This window comes from Vidua chalybeata, chromosome Z (assembly GCF_026979565.1).
Source record: "Vidua chalybeata isolate OUT-0048 chromosome Z, bVidCha1 merged haplotype, whole genome shotgun sequence".
Taxonomy (NCBI): Eukaryota; Metazoa; Chordata; class Aves; order Passeriformes; family Viduidae; genus Vidua; species Vidua chalybeata.
The window spans coordinates 42,644,208-42,665,167 of record NC_071570.1 but is presented as its reverse complement, the minus strand read 5'-3'; the positions used below and the strand labels follow the sequence as shown (position 1 = coordinate 42,665,167).

The 20,960-nt window shown below is 45.9% G+C and overlaps 1 protein-coding gene across 5 annotated transcripts in view; it reads right to left on the bottom strand.

Annotated features, from left to right (window-relative positions):
* DNAI1 (dynein axonemal intermediate chain 1) overlaps positions 1-20,960 on the bottom strand; it is a 136,584-nt gene that overhangs the window by 10,679 nt on the left and 104,945 nt on the right. For 4 of the 5 annotated variants that reach the window (XM_053932955.1, XM_053932953.1, XM_053932952.1 and 1 more), the window contains one exon: positions 15,823-16,008. In XM_053932955.1, the coding sequence (XP_053788930.1) occupies positions 15,823-16,008 (186 nt within the window). Of the gene's footprint in view, positions 1-7,647; positions 7,672-15,822; positions 16,009-20,960 lie in introns of those variants that run through there. The other variant, XM_053932954.1, reaches the window with a different exon arrangement.

Below are 20,960 nucleotides of genomic sequence, written 5' to 3'. Positions count from 1 at the left end.
GAAGTTGTGGTGCTACCAGTGCTGGAGGTATTTAAAAGATATGTTGACACTCAGGGACATGGTTTAGTGATGGGCTTGGCAGTGCTGGGTTAACAGCTGGAACTATGACACCAAGCCGGTCACCGTAGTGCCACTGAAAACTTCAAAACACCAGCAAACATGGCCTGATCCTTGCCTCACTCTTTGTATTGCTGGAGCTGGGACAGACAGACTGAGTCCAGCAGACACTACCAAGACTGCTGATGTCTGGAGGATTTGTACTGGACAGATACTGCTGGGCTTGCTCAGCCTATAGCAGATGCAGTTCTGGGTGACCTAACAGGCACCTGCCTGCACCCAAGTGGAGGATATTAAGAAGACAGAAATGGACTCTGTTGGAGTGCACAGCAGGAGAATGAGTCACAACAGCCATAAACTGAAACAGGGAAGAATTCAATGTGACATAAGAAAGTTTTTCTCCACTGTGACACTTAGTCATTGGAACAAGACTCCAGAGTGGCTGTGAGATCTCCAGCCCTGGAGTTTTTCAAGAGACGCCTAAGCTCTGAGCAACCTTGTCTGATTTCAGGGCTGTACTTGCTCTGAGCTGGAGGCTGGACTAGAAATATCCCAATATCACTTCCAGCCTGAAGGTGCCCATGGCTTTGCAATCCCAGGATGTTCTTCATCACCAAGTGTAAACTGGATGATGATTCTTTCAGCTCTACCCTACTCTGCTATCATGCTCTTATTGCAGACAGCATTTCTAACCAAATGTCCTCTTAAACCTTATAGAGTTCATAATGTCAGAACCAGTGCAGACCAATACAGCTTTCAATTCCCAGCTCCTGGAGAGCACTAGCACAGTGGGAACCAGTTCCCCAGCACCCTCCTCCCAGAGTATCTAGATGGTGTGGAAGCTACACACACCAATTTGAATGTTGGTGTCAAAGGGCTAAAGAGAAGAAGAAGGTCCTTCAGTGAAAAATGACAACCAGGAAGCACTGGAGAAAACCCATGGAGAGCAGAAGCCTGAGGCAGATGGTGACAGGACCAAGGAGAAAGCTGGACTACAAGCCTGTGAGAGCTGGCAAGGATGAGAAAGTGGGGATTGTTTCCCCATGCCTACCCACAAATTGAAAAGCTGATGTAAGAAGGGAGCTTATATAATCCTAGACATGTAGGACAAGTATATATTATCCCACTATGCTTATATCAGTGGCACAAAAAAATCATAACATGGGTTTAGCGTCAATAAATTCCCACTGTTACTGTAGCACCTTGCTGTTGCTGCGTGCTTGCAGTTTGATCATTTAACACACAGGCTAAAAACCAAGCCATAATCAACAAAAGTGAGGAGTTCAGGAGTCTGTAAATGCAGCTAGGTGGCCTGTTCTGAGCTGTCATTACCCCTTTGTAAAAGTTGTGAATCTCTCTCTGTAATGCTGCCTGACAATTCCCCTGTCAGGTCAGTAAGATCAAAAAGTGGAAGTAGATTTTATATCTTTTTAAACCCAGAAATAATGATTATGATTCACACAGCTCCAGTCAGTATCCTGAACACAACAATGACTCTTCCTGGAGCTAAATCAGAGCTTTCACTAAAAGACAAGGTATTTTGACCTGAAGGAGTTTGAGGGATGCAGACAAGCTAGTGCCATGCTAAATAGGTGTGTTCAAGCCCTTGTTTAATTTGGTCAGCTGCCAAATCCCATTATATCTCTTTCTGCTGATTTTAAAGAGCTTTCCTCCATTGCAAATCCCTCCCTATGTAGATGCCTTTAGGATGAGATCACATTATATTTTCTTAAAATATATTCATATATTATATAGAATTGCATTACATACTATATATTATGTAATATTTTATATATGCATACAATATAGAATACAATTGTATTACATATACAAACTTAAATTACACATTTTAAATTATAAGTTATAAAGCTTAATTTACTTGCAAGGTCCTCAAAACCTCCTTGAAGTTATTTTTCCTAGGCCTTAGGTCAACCATCTTGGTCTTTTAAGACTTACTTTCCATTTCTACTTTCTATTAATCAATCAATGGGTAAATCAATCAATCAACCACTTCCACTGCAGAGTCAACCCTGGATGTGTGCAGACCCCTTCCTAGTTACATTTAAAGTTCTGCTGGTCCCAGCTCTCTTTAACAGAATCCATACAGGTGTTTTGGGGTGCTTTTTCTTTTAAGCAGGGTGATTATTTTCCAGAGAAAGTCCATGTTCAACCGTTCTTTGAGGCATAAGTAGCATCTTGACAAAGGTTTACCATAGGTCTGAGTCAAACAGCAATTGCCAAGTAAGGCTGAAAGCCCAAGGAGTACTATGTGTATACGGGAGTGTGGTGGTGTTTAAGAGATCTCATGTTGATAGACAAGCAATTCTTTCTGAAGCAGGGGAAACAGGTCAATTGCAACATTTAAATTTTCTCGAAGTCCTTCAACCACATCACATAACGTGATATTTCTCTAGCTCCTCCCAGCACAATCCACACGAGCCTTTCAAAAACCTGGGGTTACTCACTCAGGGAGAGGCAGGGACAAGGTGCACTCAGGGGTTTCACTAAAGCCTTCAGAAAGGTAAAAGCCTAAAGTGAAGCCCGGGCACAAAGGCTGTACCTCTCCAGTGAACCCCTGCCAGTTATCTCAGTCTGGGTAAGGGACAGGGGTAGAAAGAAGATACTGACTGGAGATACCAATTGCCTTGTCTTGTTAACATCTGCTCAGCCTGCCACCACACCCGAATATTTCAGAGATAAGGAAACCGAGGACTGGAGCTCTCTCTGCCAAGCCGTATCTCTTTCTTCCTTTTCACGTGCACAGTGGTGGTGCCCCAATTTCTTGCTGCTTTTCTAAATCAGAGCTCAGACTAACTTTGGCTTGAAATGCAGGCCTGATTGCAGAAGAATTTGCCTAACACACAGGCATCTGAAAAACCATGGCTGGTAGCACATCCCTGGCTATGAGCCAGGTAAAAGCACTCTCAAGAATGAAATTTCCCCACACAGCAAGGCACAAGCAACTTGGGGACAAGTCTTCTGCAAGTCTTTATACTCCACAGCCAGTCAAGATTTCCTTCCTTAGGCACTGCACTTCAGGCTCAAGCTACCCCAGGCTCTCCCAGTTGCAGAAGAGGGACCCACATCCCTCTCTTTTCCTGGTGCTTTAGTCTGGAAAACCCCATGAGGTTGAGCTGAGTGAGACCACCTCCACAGCCCTACCTTCAGCCTTGTGGAAGCAGACAAGAAGAGGTTCCTCAGGGTGGGCTTCCATTTCACTTGTGCTGCCTAATTTTTTCAGCCCTCAGGTTGCAGGAGTCAGTTGGGCTGCAATGTTTTTACAGCATAGCTTTTAAAGCACAGCTTTTCTTCTTGAGCAGGCAGTTCTAATTGATATCAAATCCATCAGCTTTTAGTTCAGCTCTGTTATGAAATCAAACCAAGAGGCAAAGCCTGGCATGCTTTTGTTGTTGTTGTTGTTGTTGTTATTGACATGAAATAAACAAAATTATTAATTTCCTGCATTCCCACTGAATGTCCATCAGTTGGCCAGGCCAGATAAAATGAGAGCCTTTGAGTTCATTGCCCTGGCTTAGCATGTTGCTTCAGTGCAGATCAAAGCAGGAAACCTAATCCTGGAGAGGAATGAACATCCTCCAGTCTCATAGCAGTATTTGCAAAGTTGTTTCTGGTCATTCTGGTGTCTGACTGTTTTGGCATCTTACTTCTGACAGCAAGTCTATATAATCATCAAAAAGTCAGATGAGGCAAAAAAATAAGAAAGCAATAACTGAGCAGTGCTGATATTCATGCTCCCTCCTGTGCTTCTGGGAAGGATCCTTTCCCCTCTCCTCAGGATATGAGCGCTAACACCAGCAACCACGTGGGGAGATTTCTGGTGAGCAGGGTTAGTGTGTACCAAGACAGCACAGGCTTGCAGGGAAAGGCAATGACTTTTATTAACTCAAATAATACATATCTGGAGAATAAAATACCAGCTTTAGGGCAAAAGCATTTCTCTTTTCTTCACAAGAATACTTATTTGTGTAATAGAAGGTGCTATCTCTACCCACACACTTTGATTTGATTACTGTGTTTGACACCATCCTGACCACAACAGCCCCAGCTCCCTGGGAAGGGCACAAGTCACCTGATCAATCTAACAGCCTTAACCTCATGTATTTCTTGGGGGAATTTTAGGAGAGGATAGGGATCAGGAAGCTGAAAAAGGTAAATGCAGCAACTATCCAGAAAAGAAAATAATTCCATTTAATCTCACTTTTCATAAGATGAATGGAACAAGTCAACAACCTGTAAATGCCTAAAATGCATCATTTCTAATGTGAATTTGCACCAAAGAAGTCATGCTGCATCAATCTGATTCCTTTTTGCAACAGTACAATACTCCTTGTGGATGGGAAAGGCATGCACGGAAGTCATTAACCATGACCTCGGGAAGACTTTGCCATTGTCTCCCTTGATATTCTGATCCTGAAGTGAGACATTAGATTTACACAAAGTGAGTAGAAACTAGTAAGACCCAGCTGAATACTTGTACCCAGAGCTGTCAGCACTGAGATGTGTGTAACTCTCACAACTCTGTCGTCTGGTGGGGATCTGGTCAGAGTTTCTGTTAGTGCTTGGATAGTGGGACAGATGGGAAGGCTGCAGGTGTCCAGGAAGGCAGGACTGGAATTTGAAATTACTTTGCTGTACAAGAGATATAATCTGGAAAACCTGCATGTGAATTAGCAAGGACAAATGCAAGATACTACGAGTAAGCAGGGACAATCCCCAGCACGAATATATGATTGTGGGGAGGGAGTGTTTTGCCATCAGGGTTGGAGTTAGAGGGATAATCACCTGGATGGGACCTGGCACTCCTGTGAAACAGTAACACAGCCAGCTCTTCCACTGCAAAAGAATGGGAGCATCATGGGCAGGCATGTGAAAGGATCTCTTTGTGCTGGGGAGGGCAGCACCCACAGGACATGGTGCAGCAAGGGCACAGTTCATGGAAGGTGATCTGGGGGATAACAACAAGATTTTAGCCCAACAGGTGGGAGATTGAAAACCACGTCATTGTCCTGGCAGAACAGGTCTCTGCACTGACCAGGCCCCATGAGGGGTGAGAAGCTCAGGCACACCTTAGACTGAGAGCAGTGGGATTACTGGCAGCTCCCTGGTGAGATATGGGAGTAGAGGAGACCAGGGGATATTTGCCCTAGAACAGCCTCACACAGTTGGTGCCTGGCATCCCTTCTCACAAAATCAGTCAATGAATTGGATCATAACAGTTTCCCTCCAGGAGAACCTCAGAGCTGCTTTGCTTGTAGCCATCACTGCATCTCACACAGCCAGCAGGACTGTAAGTCAGACCCTCTTCTCCTCTGCTTCACAGGGCTCTTCCTTTTCTCCACAGGATAAAAATAATCCTCTTGCGTCAGTTCCATCTCTGTGAGCAATGAGACATTTTATTCATCGGCAATCCCTTCCCTTCTCTCATTTAAACAATTCTGCATTGACCCCATCAAATTAATTTGTGCAAGAAATATTTATTTGCCCTGCCTGCAGGTGTAGGTGTCTCCGTTTCTTTTCTTTTGCAGGAGGCTGGGAGATGGCACAAGCGTGAGCTGGGGAGAGGCTCAGGAAGGGCCGGAAGCAGCACAATGGTTTCGATCAGGGTGTGCAGGGGCATGAAGGACTTCAGATGGATGCACCCAGAGCCACTAAAGCCACAGGTGAAGTCTGCAAGTGAAGGGCTTTTTACAGCAATGCATTTGGGGTGTGTTTTACAATGGCACAGACATAATCCCCCAGGCAGGGAGCTGCCCTCTGTGTCTCCACAGGCAGCCTCAGCCCTTTCTCAGCCCTTTCCAGTCCAGGCCAGCTGTTTGGGGAAGGCTGTGTCAGGCTCTGGCAGAGGCTCAGGAGGAATTACAGGAATGTGCCAGGTATCAAGCTGTTCCTTTGGCCCTCATAGCTGCATTTCTTCCTATTCCATGTCATGAAAAATTTCCTGCATTTGTCACTGTAGCAAATACCACCATGCTCTGCAATGAGAAACACTGTCCCAGAGCTCCCAGTCAATGCCCAGGGACAAGGTATCGCAGAATCGTAGAACCTTAAGGTTTGGAAAGGACCTGAAAGACCATCCAGTCCCAACCCCCACCCTACCATGGGCAAGCACACATCCCACTAGACTGGGCTGCTCAAGGCATTATCCAATCTGGCTTTCAACACTGCCCGGGTTGTGCTATCCACAGCCTCCCTGGGCAAACTGTCCTGTGGTCTAACCAATCTCACAGGAAAAGAATTCTTCTTAGTATCTAACCTAAATTTCCCCTCTTAATTTGTATCCATTTTCCTTGTAGAGCTCCAAGAAGAGTAAAAGCCCTCCTCCTTCAAGCTTTGGGGCATGACTAGATTCTGTGAGGTAAGGCAGAAACATGATGGGAAAGGGTCTTGCAAATGAAGACCAGTGTCCTGTTCTCCATCCCTGCTGAGTGAGTTCTCAGGTGCTCAAAACACTACACAACCATGAGCTGGGGGAGAATCAGTTACTTTTCTCCACCTTAACTGCATGACCAGTGGATGCCATGGCAAACAGAGGCCAAACCTACACCATGAAGGTAGAGAGCCAACAAGGAGCTACTGACCTACGTTCCAGGATTTTGTGTGCTTTTCTGGCCAGGTCCCCCATGGGGTGCCTGCTCCTTCCTACTTGTACTATGATCCAGCTTCTCATCCCTTCACTCATACCACTGCCATCTCTTCCCTCTGCCCCTGGCTCCACTTCCTAATTTTCTTCAGTTTTTCAGTGACCTAGCTGGCTCAGCCTGAAATCTTGGGCTCAATAGCATGTGACATCCAAGCACAGGAAGGAGGCAGGAGGGCTTTCCAGGATCTGGGCCCTGGTGGGACAGGGCTGTCTATCACTGCACCCCAACTGCAGCTCCACTCCTCAGGTATGATGATATTGGATGAGTCCCAAAAGCACTCAGCAGGAGGCAAGAGGCTCTAGGAGAGTAGATCCACGGTGCCTATGGACAAACGTCACTTGGCTGCTGTGGCTCCAAGACAGATGGGTGTCCTCATCCTACTCAACATGGAGAGGAGCTGTATCTCATCCAAGGACATACAGAGGCCAGGACCATGGCTGGGTCTCCAAGGCCCCAGGCACTGCTTTGCACCTTGTCCTCATGACAAGCCATTACCTTGTCCTTCAGACACAGCCTGTGGCTGAGGGGCTGAGCAAACAAGCTTTCTTCCTTCATTCCCCTGTGCAGAGCCAGTGCTCAGGAATAGCTGCACTCCTGAGAGCTGCTTGGGGCTCTCTGGCATAAAATCAGCTCACCCTCAGATGACCTGGAGGATAAGCACCCACGTTACCTCCTTCATCAGGCCACTCTAATCAGTTCTGGCAGGGTGGCTGAACATTGAACTGTCACTGCAGAGCAGGTTGATGGCTGGCAGTCCTGCATTCACATTCAGTCATTGCTGGAAGAATGAGAGCCTCCCAAAAAGCCTCCACTGCTGGCTTTGCCAAAGCCATGCTTTGAAAACAGCTTGTTTCCCTAGGGGTCCCTCTGCCCTTGTACTGGGGCTGTTATTCGGGCAAAGAGCTGGTCATTTCTCATGATCTTCCAATCTCCAGGATGGGATTTAAGTCATCTGCAGAGAAATAAATGCACAGAGAACAAATAAAGAAACAGGAAGAACAGGTGAGCCAAGCAGATCCTGTGAGGTTGAGCAGTGCCTTACTTGCCATAATGCCCTGTGCTTTCTGCCAAGGCACTGAAGAAAGCTGAGGCTCTGCCTCAAAGAGGAGCTGTGCAAGTTGAACAGGTATATTCAGGCAATTGCAGATCTAACCAAAATGAAAGTCCTTTGAAAACATAAGGCAAGGCTCCTTCTCATGCATTAGGCATTTCCCAGGACAGGCAGCAATGGGCTCTTCAGGCTGCAGAGGAGCAAAATCCAGACTGCTGGGACTTGGGGAGCTCTAGGATGGCAGACACCAAAGAACAGATACAATCTGTGCACAAAGGAAGAGAATGCAAAGCCTGCAGAAAAAACAGTGCTTGTAGCAACACAACAGTAGCAATGTGGAGAAATAAAAGGGAAGGTGTAAACAAGACACAACTAGAAACAATTTTGCTTGGCCAGATTGAGATCTCAGTTACTAAGGACAGCAAATCCAAGGGCACACACCAGATTTATGCCTAGAAAGTCTTGACTATTACTGATCACAAAACCAAATCCCCCTAGCATTTTTTCTCCAAACTGCTAGTATTGCAAAATGGAGCAGTCTCACATTACTTTCAAACATAGGCAACTCTTTTTATTATACAGACCTTCAAAGACAAAACTTAAAAATCAAAGCCAGTCTTCTTGGCTTTGTCAGTATCCCCTTGACAGCACACAGCACCTCACAGAATGAGACTTACACTTTAGAAATTATTCATAAGTACTATGGATTTTTTGTAAAGTGGGACCTTGCTTCAGTTGCCAGTGTTTCCATTTAACATACTAAACACATTTCACCCTGACCACTGGGAACTGACTCCAGCTTAAAATGACTTGTAAATACACTGATGTTCTATCTCCAACAACTGCCAAACACAGCAGCCACAGAAAGGGACATTACATAACAAAAAAAGTTGAAGATGTGGCCAGGAACAGTAAACAGAAGAAAAATTCCAGCTCTTGACCTTGGGGTTCAGCAATGCTTCTACTACATGGAGCTGTCTTCTTCCTTCACATACATTGATGCAACCCAAAAGTTATTTCACCAAAAGCAAAGAAAATAGATTTAATGAGAGTATTCAAGCCCTGTCAATCTACCCCTGCTAGTTTGGGTTAGTTCTCCAAACATGCTGAGTGTCTAAGGTTGTCACACCTCTGTTCAGGATCTAGAACCCTTTGTAACTGTGGGGCAACACTCTTGGACACCTGGATTTGTGCACTGTGCCTGTGCCCAGGGTGTCCAGGTAAATATCCAAAGGCTTCTGTTTTGCCCAGGAACTGTAGCCTGCTGGCACATGGACCATCTCATTTCCCAAGTAACAGCTTTCCAGGCTTAGACAGTCCCTTCATTTTATCTCAGGCTATGCTAGACGAGGAGGAACCTGATGTGGGACAGTGGAGGGAGAAGAGATGCTTTGGGGATGCAAACATCTTCCTGCTAATGGCTTTCCTAGCACAGTGTCAGGCAGGAAATCATGGAGGCCAAGGAGAAGGCAGAAGGGGCAAGGGAGCCTGCATTTGCCGGTGTTCCCTGTGGTGGTTGTTGATTTACAGTTATGAGTCACAGGGCCATGCAGCAAAACAGCCGCAGGCCACAAGCAATGCTGTTCGCACCCTGGCGAGCTCCACACCAATGGCACAGCCTCTTGCTGGGACCTGCGTGCCCTGAACCCAGAGACTGTTGTAGCAGCCACCTCCAGACCTTCCTGCTCCAAGGCAGGCTCAGAACCACCTGTCTGTACATGTCTCCAACCTGCTCTTCTTGAAGGCCTCCAGCACTGGGTTTCCTTCCCATACCAAAGAATAAACACCAGTGCATATATCCCTACATGGCCTACAAAAGTGGCTCAGAAAGCTTGTGGTTTCACAAGTCCCTGGATGCACCCCGTGTTCCTCAGCTCTCCCCCTAACAGAGAGCAGCTACTTGCAACTAGACTAAATAACAGGGGAGGGACTGAAAAGAAAGCAAAAAGCATTTTCAAGGTTCAGAGTAAGCCATCAAGCTGCAGGTCAGTTTTTATGAGACCCAAACTCATTTGTAATGTGCTTCCTTATCCAGAGGCCAAATTGGCTCTGGAGGAGGCAATCCTCATGAAGGCAGGGCACAGCAGCACACCAAATTCCTCCAGCACTGCTTGTGCTTTGTGCTTCTGGGTCACTGAGCAATTAGCCAGTTCTGAAGAGACACTGAGAAAATTGGCCACGGCTGAGCAGCACAGAAGGCATCGAGAGAGAAGCATTTGCATGAAAACAGAGGGACTAAGAATTACACTGCTAGAAGAGCAAAACTTGACCTGTTTGGAGAGGAGAGACAAGTGCTTTTCTCTCAGACAGAATGAGAACTGCTGGGATAGGAAATTTAGGGACAAAATATACTTCCCTCAGTACTAAACAACTTACCAATCCAGGACTGATATGACCTTGGATAATGGATCTAATCCATATCTTCCTTCCTTAAATACAGTCAGATGTGCAGATGTTGCACGTGTTGCAACAGAAGGAGGGAGTTCAAGTGTGTATTTCTGTATGTACATGCTGGTTGGCTGATGCCTTACATCTCCCACAGCTACAGGAAAACACTATGGACAGAAACAGTCTCCTGATCCTTTACTCCTTCAAGTTACTCCCTGTCACCCCAGGTGATAGCAACACAAGGCTACAAAGCAGTTAATGATCAAGCATCCCACTCTCTGTTCACAGTGTTCCAGGCTAGGACCTGCTCTGGACTTCAGTAGTATCTCACTGAAACTGGGAACAGGCATGAAACCAGGGTCACTTCCTGAGACCACTTGTGTGCAGTGGGTGCTGCTGGGGAGGGTGGAGGAGAAAGAAACCTCAGGCCCCAGGAGATCTCTGTGCCAGCATGCAGTGCTGGGGATGAGGATAGGTTGAAGAGGAGATTTCAACTACTCTCCTATTGTCACCTTTAAAACTTCAGACACTTACACCAACCTTCTCCAAATCCCCTTCCCTCTTTCATCTCCTTAAAACACCAACATCCTCCAATGGTCCATCACACTTACCAAATCCCTCCCAGACCCTGCCATCAGCCATGGCCAAAAAGCCACAGTGCTTCAGGAAGCAAAACTCAATGCTCCTCCCTTGGCTGAGCAGCCTTGGGCTGAATCGGGCTGAGGGCAAAATTGTCAGGGCTGCAAAGGTGCAATGAGTCAGACTACAGAGATGACACTGGCTGGTGTAAGAAGGCACAGAGAGAGCAGAGCAGCTGCCCAGCATGTGCACATGGATGTGAATGCTCAGTGTAAGAGCTAGCCCTTACCCCTCACTTATCCCCACATTATAAGCTGGTCACAGGCACAAAGCATCAGACCCACAGGTGTGTGCCTACAGCTCCTGAACATGCATAGTCCTGGCACTGTGTCCTGGTGTGGGCAAGCAGCTGTGTTCCCCTTCCCACTCCACTCATGCCCAGCTAGACCCAGTCAATTAGGATTTACTGCCTGGGAAGAAATTCAGTTGTTACCAAGAAACACAAAAAAAGAGATGTTTTGCATGTAAGGAAACCAGTAGCAGGAACAGAGATTATCATCCTAAATAATCCAAGATAAATATCCAAGACAAGCATCAGGCAAAGAAGTTGTCTGCCTCCCTGGCATTCATCCTGGGTACTGGCCAAGAAATTTGCCTTAGCCTCAGCAAATTCTGTATTACAACTTTTCTTTGATCCACTTTCTCTACTATTCTTACTCAGCTTGTGCTCTCCTAAAATTTCTAAAAAATGTTGCACACTGTTTTTTTACTATCTTCTGCTTACTTTTGGCACTGGCAAAAGTTAAGGTTAAGCCAGGTTAAGCCAGGCTACTTTAGCAGTTTTTAAAAAATAAAACAAAGCCTATAAGCATACATTCTTTTGACAGCGATGACAAAATGCTTTAATTTCTTCCAACCCTTGAACAAAACCCGGAAGGCTCGCTAATTAAACAGCTCTGTCCCAAACTGATTCTTCTTACAACAATGCTTCCCTTGGGTGAACTCCACCACCAAGGTCATTACAAATTAGAAAATATACTTTATTAGTTAAACAATTCCTGCCTGACATCTGCTGCAATATTTAAAGAGTGCTTGGAGTCTAAAAGTGGCTTGGATGACAGCAGAAAGTCACTTGTTCCTACCGCTGCATCCTAAAATACTGCAGGCATTTCTGTCCCCCCACTTCTGAGCAGAAGGACCCAAACTAGTTTCACTTCATGGAAATAAATACAGCTTGGGGCAAGGGGATCTCTCTGTCCTGCCCCAGAGACTTCAGTCTGTGGGGATAGGGGGATATCCAGGACTCAAATCCCCACGGCACAGACACACGGACACCCACTGTGTTTGACATCTCTTGTACACAGGACCCTGTGCCCTCTGTGTGCCTTTGACACAAGTGCCTGATAGGTGGCAGAGACTCTGTCCCTAGCTTCCTCTCAACAAGAAATGCACCTTTTCCCATGAGCCACCATGAGTTTAGGATGCCAAAACTCACGAGGAATTTTAGACCCTTTTTTAAGATTTTACTATGTGTCTTGGTGAAAGTCACTTCTGAAAACACCACCTGAGTGCTTTCAAGAAGTTTCCCCCTTGGCGTACTTGTTCTGCCAAGTGTTCATAAATGAGACTGTGCTAATGTAGCTGACAGCAAAACTCAGACTATTAAACACTTCTCAAAGATCCTCAAGTGCTTTACGAACTTTAATTAATTGAACTGCAGGCCAACCCCACAAATTATTTAAAGAGATCTTGAACCTTCCTTCCTTGCTCAAGGACACGAAGAGAGGAAGGGAGGACTAAGGTCTGATGAGAACCAAAGCATCCTTATTATGCCCATTTCCACTTATCCACCACATCAGCTCTAACTAACAGCCAAAACCCAATAAACTCAGACTGGCTGGGATTTCACCAGGATGACATTAATTCAGTCACTTTTTGTAAGCTCTATCTTGCAAGCCCAGCAATAGCTAAAGAATCTGCAGAACATGGAGCAGACAGCACTGTGTCTATTTTTAGGGGAAGTTTGGGGTTTGGAATGATGTGACTATTAAGAGTTCTCCCAAAACAGGTTGATTTGTCTGCAAGTTTTACTTGTCAAAAGCAATTGTCCCAGCTGTTTGAGAAGGCAACCCTCTGTGACATCAGTGTGAAACAGAGGGGCAGTGGGACCAGGATGAGCCCCTGACTGCCCTGTTCCTTTGGCATCCTGGGTTCTGCCAGAACTCAGCAAAAGGCACCTTTCTATTGCCAAAGGAGCTGACAGAGCAAGACCAGGCAGCTGAGCTCACAGATGGCCCCAACCTTCAGAAGCACTCGCTGTGGCTTGTCCACATTGTTGTCAGCAGTTTTCCCCACTGGGCTCTGTGGGGATCAAGGGGCAAGGAGAACAGCCTGGGATACCCAGGTACTGAGCCAGGCATGGACAGGTTTTTCTATATGTAACAAGGCAGCTGGGATGTCAGGACTCCTCTGCACAGTTTTGGACCCTCTTATTTTACAAAAAGCTCTGGAAGTTCTGTGACTGTCAACTCCAGCCTGGGGAATCCCAGAAAAGAGGGAAAAGTTGAATCATTTTACAGAGGAAAGCTGATTGCACAGGGTAAGGGTGTAAAGAGTACACTGAGTTGATCTTTAGAGGAACCTGGATCAATACTCTGGAAATATATCTGACTTCCTACCGTGAGACGATATTCTTGCAAACACAGCTGGAGGTTTGCTGCTAAAGACACAAAGGCTGGTGCTGGCAAAGGAAGGATATAGACAGGAGCACACATTGGATGGCACAGCCTGTTCTGAAGCCTGTTCTGACAGGACTTGACATCCCTCTGCTAAAACATTCTCTTCCATCAGCTGAATCTCCTCACCACTTGCTCACTTATGGCACTGAGCAGGCTAGGCCAGATCCATCACTTTGCCACCACACTGCATGTCATCTGTTTTAAATGCTTGTATCTTTCAGGCTGGCTGCAGTCAAAAACCCCCATACATAACCAGCTGTGCCTGAACATCCCTCTTTTCTCTCCACATGTGCGGAAAGTTTTAGTTCAATGTTCAGTGTCCCTTCAGACCTAACCAGGCCAGTAGAAGAAAGATAGTTTAATAACATCACAGCAGCAGAGTCCATTTCCATCCCATTTATAAGTTGCGTGGGATGTAGTTACATGTTGGTTTATGGTCAGCAGTAAGCATTAGGAGCATGAGTTGCTCCTAAACTCACAGTTTAGATTGCTTTGTCAACAACATGCAATTTTGCCTTTAAAGAAGTTCAGTAAAGAGAAATGACAACACCCATAACTGCATGGAGGGCTGCTGCTGGCCACCAGGAGCAGAAGGAGACATTTGAATTCACACCTGAAGGACGGGATGCCATCCAGAGGGACCCAGACAAGCTTGAGGAGTGGGTCCATGTGAGCATCATAAAGCTCAAGGCCAAGTGCTGGTGCTGCACCTGGGCCAGGGCAGCCTTCGGTACCAGCACAGGCTGGGCATGAACAGACCCAGAGCAGCCCTGCCCAGGAGGGCTTGGGGGTGCTGTGGGTGAGAGGCTGCACATGGCCCGGCCATGGCACTCACAGCCCAGAGAGCCAAACGTGTCCTGGGCTGCATCCAGAGCCCTGTGGGCAGCAGGGCAGGGAGGGCATTCTGCCCCTCTGCTCTGCTCTGCTGAGAGTTCTCAGGAGTTCTGGGCAACCTGAACTAGTGGAAGGTGTCCCTGCCCAAGGCAGGGGTTTGGAACTAGATGGTCTTCTAGTCTCTCCCAGCCAAAACCATTCTATGACTCTGGCCCACAGTGCAGTATTGCTGACTGCTGATCAGTCCACAGCTGGGATGAAGAGGAGAGCAGCCACATTTACGTGTGTGTGACTCTCCACTGCTTAAGTCCGTGTGCAGGCAGGGTCCATGGCAGACACTGTGCTCACCTATGCCCAGGAAGGTCTCATAAATCACCAAGGAAACTTATCCTGAGCCAACCTAATGACAACATGGAGAACTTCGACAGTCTCAGTCTGAAGTATTGCAGGAAATAGAAAGTGTGAAGCATATGAGAGATTCTTCTCCACAGCTTCCACAACTCAGCCCCAAACAAAGTGCCAGTTACTGTTTTATATGCCCTCTCTGCACAGGGAAGAGTCACATTTCTAGTGGCAGCCAGCTGCAGGAACCTTTTAAAAACCATTCCAAAGACTCTGGAGTGACACTAGTGTGATTAGTTCCTGGCCAAAGACCCTGCCTAATACAGCAGATTAGTAGAGTATATAAAACATTTGGGAGTACATAAATAAAAGATTATCATCTTGAGAGATTGTTTTCTTGGATCAGTTCTAAGAAGCCTGAAACTGAAAGACTCCACTTAAGAAAACTGGATATAAGAATTACAAGGGCGTAAAAGGACATTGCATTTACCGTCATTCAACTCATAGCTTGATGATGACCAGAAAGAAAATCCAGTAATAGATCCACGTAAAAGATGTTATCATCCTTCACAATTGGCCCTCATGGATGGGTGAAAAAAAAACTTCACCAAGTCACAGAGGCACATGTATCTCCTTGCTGTCACTTGAGTCAAGGACCCCACGTCTCCTTATGTGTTAGATACTGTTTGCTCATTTACAGGAAAGTTGACATGGTGGTCAAGGGACCGGCTCTGATGCAGGAGCACAAGAAAACAGGTAGCATGGTTTGTGTGGGAGGACTTGGGCAAGAGCTGGGTTCTCCTTTGCTTGATTTCAAAGAATTTTGCAAATAAAACCCAAAACTCAGAAAATACGTGAACTTTGGGAAACAAATGAACATCTGCAGAGCTTCTGGACCAGAGCATGTCTGGACCATGGCGACAACTGGGGAAAGCAAACTCCCTTCCCACCAGTCCCCAGTCCTTACCAGAAGCAAACTGAGTCCTCTTGCTCAAACAGGAACAGACAGAAGGATTTAACATCTCAGACATCCCACCCAAAAGGCTTGAGGCAATTTTAAGTACCTTGCTAGAGAGAGGAGCTTTGCCAACACCATTGCATGGAAGGAGAAGGGACAGCAACAAGGTCTGAAGAGAACTTCTGTGGTTGGGAGAATGCAGCTTATCCTTACCTTGGGCATCTTGCGCAGATTGGGAGAGAGCTTCAAGCAGATGGTGAGGCCTCGTTCATCTCCAACAATGATAATAGGGTAGACAGGATTAAACTGGACATGTGTTGTTTTATTTTTCTTCCTGGTCACCACTAGCTGGGTGCAGAGAGGTTCAAGCTTATTAATGTTCAGATCAAACACATGGGCCTGGGGGAAAAAAGCAAAGAATGCAAAAGGGATTAATAAGGCAAGCAGATCTCTCAGTGACAGAATGATGGCTGGAGAAATCAGAAAGAAAAGATTCTGTTGAAAAAACATCCCAGGCACAGCACACAATTACCATCTGTGCTCCGGGCTGTGGTTTTCTTTTAAGTAACCAGTGTGCAGAAGTCAGGTGCTGTTTGTGACAACTGCCCCTCTCCTGCAGGGGCTCACGGACAAGGACCACTTCCCTGCTGTGGATGCAAGCCTTGGCAAGGCTCCAGCTGATCTGGGCTGGAGAAGGCTCAGAGCCAGCACTGCTAACCCCACAGACGTTAATATCCCTTCTCAGTGTGAGTAATGAGACAAACAGGCATTAAATCAGAGTCTAACACAGACTGATGCCCAAAATGGGGAATGCTGTCAGAAATTCTTATTACTGCTTATTACAGAACTCTCTAACATTTTCAGCTTAATAAAGACAATAAAGACACAAACCAGTAAGTAATGGTGAAGTGATGGGAACAGCCATAGTATGATTAGAGTGTACCCTGGCGTAATGCCAGAGAAGAACAGGACAGCTTGGCAGCTCACTCCAGCCCGGACACTACACCTGCACACATGTCCTACTCCCACAGCATCAGGAAAAGTGCCAGGATATTAGCCAAACAGGAAAGGTGAGGGTAGAGGGAGAGAGGCCCGAGGGCCCACTCAGGTAGGAGTCCCACTGGTATGGATTTTTAGACCTCTGACCCAGTGACACAGACCTGCCACATCCCCAGCTGCACAATAATGCACATTTCATTTTGCAGAGGAAAGAGTGGCAGTTACTCAAGCGAATGAATTAACTTAACATTATCTCACAATAATTGCAATTAGCTCCAGTTACTGATATAGACTGCAAAGGCTAATAAAACATGATGTGCCTCTCTTGCCCAGGGCTGAGGTGAGCCATTTCCAGCATCCTGAATTTCCACCTGGTATCCACCATGAAGACTTTCAGCCTTATGTTTACCTTCCCTTTTCTGTCTTCAGAAAAACTAGGAAGGGAATGCTTTATGCTAACAAGTACAGTGAGAATATAGAGGAAATTAGAACTGAAACTACTTGTAAACCTCCTTCCAACTGTGGCTTGTTTACCATCACTTAAGAGACAAAGGAAACATGTAATTTCAACAGTATGCCATGCTGACAATTTGCATCTAGGAATTACCTGAAATCAGACAATGCTACTCTATTAAAGCTTATTCCAAAGAGTGTGGAAGGTATCAAATCTCTACATGTACTTTCCCATTATGCACTAATGAGTCAGTGAATTTTATCTGAATCCATTTATAGCACAGAGCTCAGCCATGTGCAAGCAGTCCCAGGCAGTCTCATAAGCTGCTGTGTCTCCATAGGACTAGAAGTCTAGGAATTTGTGGTGTCCTTGGTCTGAGCAGGAGAAAAAGGTCTTACAGACACAAAAAATAAGAAAAGGAACACTGCCTCCAGACTGAAGTAAAATAAAATGGGAAAATGCTTGAAAAGTGGATAGGGTTGTCAAGACATATTTTGAAGAAATCCATGACAGTACAATTCAAGAAGGGAATACAAAGCATCAGCCACATACAAGGATTTGCAGTTTGGGGAGCCCTTCCCCAGTCAGCAGAAACATAGGTGAAAGCACAGCAGCATTTTTATCTGTTCAAATTACTAGATGCCAGTATTACATTGTGAATTTTGACCTGACACTTGAGGTCTCAAAGTCCAGCAAAGGTAACTTCAATTTCCTGCCTCTCAACATAAATCAAGGTGGCTATTCTGGCTTGTATTTTACACCTGCTCTCTAACTTTTTCAGAAAAGAAACAAGCACTCTTTCAAGCATATCAGTATCCCAGGAGCCACACTCATTAAAGATCTGATTTCTTGCCTTCATAGAATACATTTCTTATTAATTTAGTAATCTAAGAGCCTGGAAAATGCTCACTGATTGAGTAGCACCATTTAATGTTGGGAAAAAAAAGTGACAGGGGATTAGTGGCCAGGTTTCTTCTTGGCAGCCAGGTCTGCACTGCTCTCTGTAGGGCTGTCAATGTACCCTCCACACACACATCCTACCCAGCCTTGCACTGGAGAAAGATGGCATGGCCAAAGGCTCAGTGCTGGAGTGCTCAGCAATTTAAATTATTCTTGGTGAGGCTGTTTCTCAAATATGTCACAAACAGCCCAGACAAGCACAATGCCTGGGACAAGAACTTGAAACCATCAGCAATGTGGAGAAGGTCAAAAGCAAACAAGTTTATGAATGTTCCTACTATAAAGCTCCTCTTTTATGAGCTTCTAAACAAATGGGCTTGTTTTCCTTTGCCAAGGGAATCATGGAAAAGAACAAACTATTTCAGTTCTTCAGATGGAAACATCAGCCTCCTATCAGCTGTCAGACACACCAGATGGAGGGGTGGGCCATGGGCACTGAGAAGGACTTCAGAGGCTTTGATTTAGAGACTCACGGTTACTCTTAGGAGAAAGTGAAATGGGGTCAGAGCAACACTGGTTTTGATGCTTTGGGAGTAGACTAAAAGAAGCACAGGGCTTCCCTCAACACTTGAGGCAGGTTAATAGTGCTGCAAAGCAGCAGAGCTGCATGTGGCCAGCACCATCTGTAGAGCTGCCTAGGGCTTTTTGCGCAAAGAATGGAGACTGAAAATCTGCAGCTTTCCTTGGGACTCTTAGTCTCTTGAGTCCCCTAGTCACAGAGTCCCTAAACCCCTGCTCTGCTCACTCTGGTCCTGAAATTAAGGATTATGGAGTGGAATCCAGCTGAATCTCCTATCACAGAGAATCACCAACAACACACAGTTTTCTCTTCATACCACTGCCATGGTGGCCCCTGCCCCAAGACCACTGCTTGCACACAGGGATGGCCTCTTAGGTTTTGCCAGATGAGCCCTCTCAAAGTCTATGACCCAGAGAAGAACAACCATGACCCACACAAGTGCTACCCAACCTAATGTGTGACTCAAGTATCAAATTCATGGGCAGACAGGATGACCAGAACCAGAACCACGTCCAAACCCTCCTTCATGGAGCACAGGTTCCAGAGCAGGCACCCATCCAGCAGCACCCAGATGTAGCAGTCAGAGGCCCTGCAAGGCCTCCATGGTGGTCACTAGCCTAAGATAAGAAATGCAGAGTCATGATCAGTGGAACAGAGCTACCCCTCTTCCGCACTCAGACCCCTGTTATCTCTCTGTAAGGCTATAGGTCGTATTCTCCTCAACCCTAGCCACTGGACAATTTCCAATCCCCCAGTAGCCTACTTCAACCCTCACCTCTGCCCAATTTGACAGAACTGTCACTGGAACACTTTGCAATAAAGGAATCTCTGCAGAACTCCATACAGGCTTCTCCTCTCTCCATCCCTGCGTCTGCTGAGGCACTTAGCGAGCACTGAGCTGAAATCACTGAGAGCTGAACTCACTAGAGTTGAAATCACTCCAGAATTGCTCGCTAGGTCTCCTGCGGCTGGGAGCTAGCCCGAGGGTCCTGACAGGCTGAGCTGATAAAGCACAGCGCTATCCAGGACACCTACAGTGGCAGCTGCCCAGGGGACCAGACAGACCCCTGGGACCCCAGGCCACGATACCCAGACAAGAACTGATACGCAGACACTGCCAGGCAGCTGGTACAAAAGGGCATTTTTAGAAAATGTTACTTGTGTCATTATCCTTTCAGAGTTTACAAACCAGGGAGAGTTCTCTTCTTTTCTGCCAGCTCTGCATGCCTCTATTCATGCTGTCAAGGCTGGTCCCTCACTGCAGGTGCTGAGACCTGGGGCCTTCACATTTACTCATTCACACTCATCCAGGAGCAATTTAGAATCTAAAGAGTGATGGTTTCAAACCTCCGGTTTTCAGACCTCAAAAATGTTTCCATTTTGGTATACATCAGCAGGGAAGGAAGCAAAAGCCTCCTGACAAACTCATTTCAATACCTTCTGCAGATTCCGTAGAAACAAGTGAGGAATCTGGAGCGCCTGCTGCTTGCAGGCCAAAGCAGACACCTTATTTTTTTTCTGCTAATGAACTAAAAAACAATGAGTAAGGGCATTTCAGTTCTTTTTTACAGAGTATTTAGGAACAATATATGGTCACTTGTTTAAAGGAACATAAATCAGACTCCAAGAACAAGAAACAAGGAAAAAGACACAAAGAGAGACGTAAAAGAAATCTGAAAATGTCTGAAATAGGAAAGTGGAAGAATTCCCTTCTGTTTCACACACAACTACAGGAGAATAAAACTCTGGACAGTAACCAATTCTCTGACAGCAATTTTATTTACGATCCTTGTAAACCTCCGTGCCTGCTCCAAGAAAGTGCAGGAATATCTTCCAAATGAAGCCCAAGCTGCTGAGTTAAGCAGCTCCTTGCAGCATGGGGATTTATGAGCTGGTATCAACCACAATCAAAAGACCTAGACCCACAGGACTGAAGTGCTGGACAGGCTAGTAGTAGAAAAGCCAGGCAGATGTTCAAAGTAAATTTCTTGATGGAAGGGCAGCAATTCTGCTAAGTCCCTGAAAACAAGTACTGAGCCCATTTTTCTCTGAGGTGGGACCAAGTGAATTCTGCAGTTTCTGATGCTTTTTATCTACTTAAAACAATTTTAAACTGCCATCACAGTAATAACAGAGTTTCTCTTCATGCTTTACGTACAGGCAATAATGGATCTAAGTCTATTGTGTCACCATTGCAGAAAATGTTTGACATAAATGAGCTGCTTTGATGCTTGACTTCCAAACAGCCAGAGAAGAAATCCAGCTGTCTTATCCAGACCAACAGCTTCTCTGTCTATAAACCATGCTAATGTATTCCACCTCCTAAAATCCAGCTGTTCCCCACTGCAACTCCATATAGCTCCTCTGCAAGCATGGCACTGTGCATGTCCAAGGCAAATACCACAACTCCAGCAACAA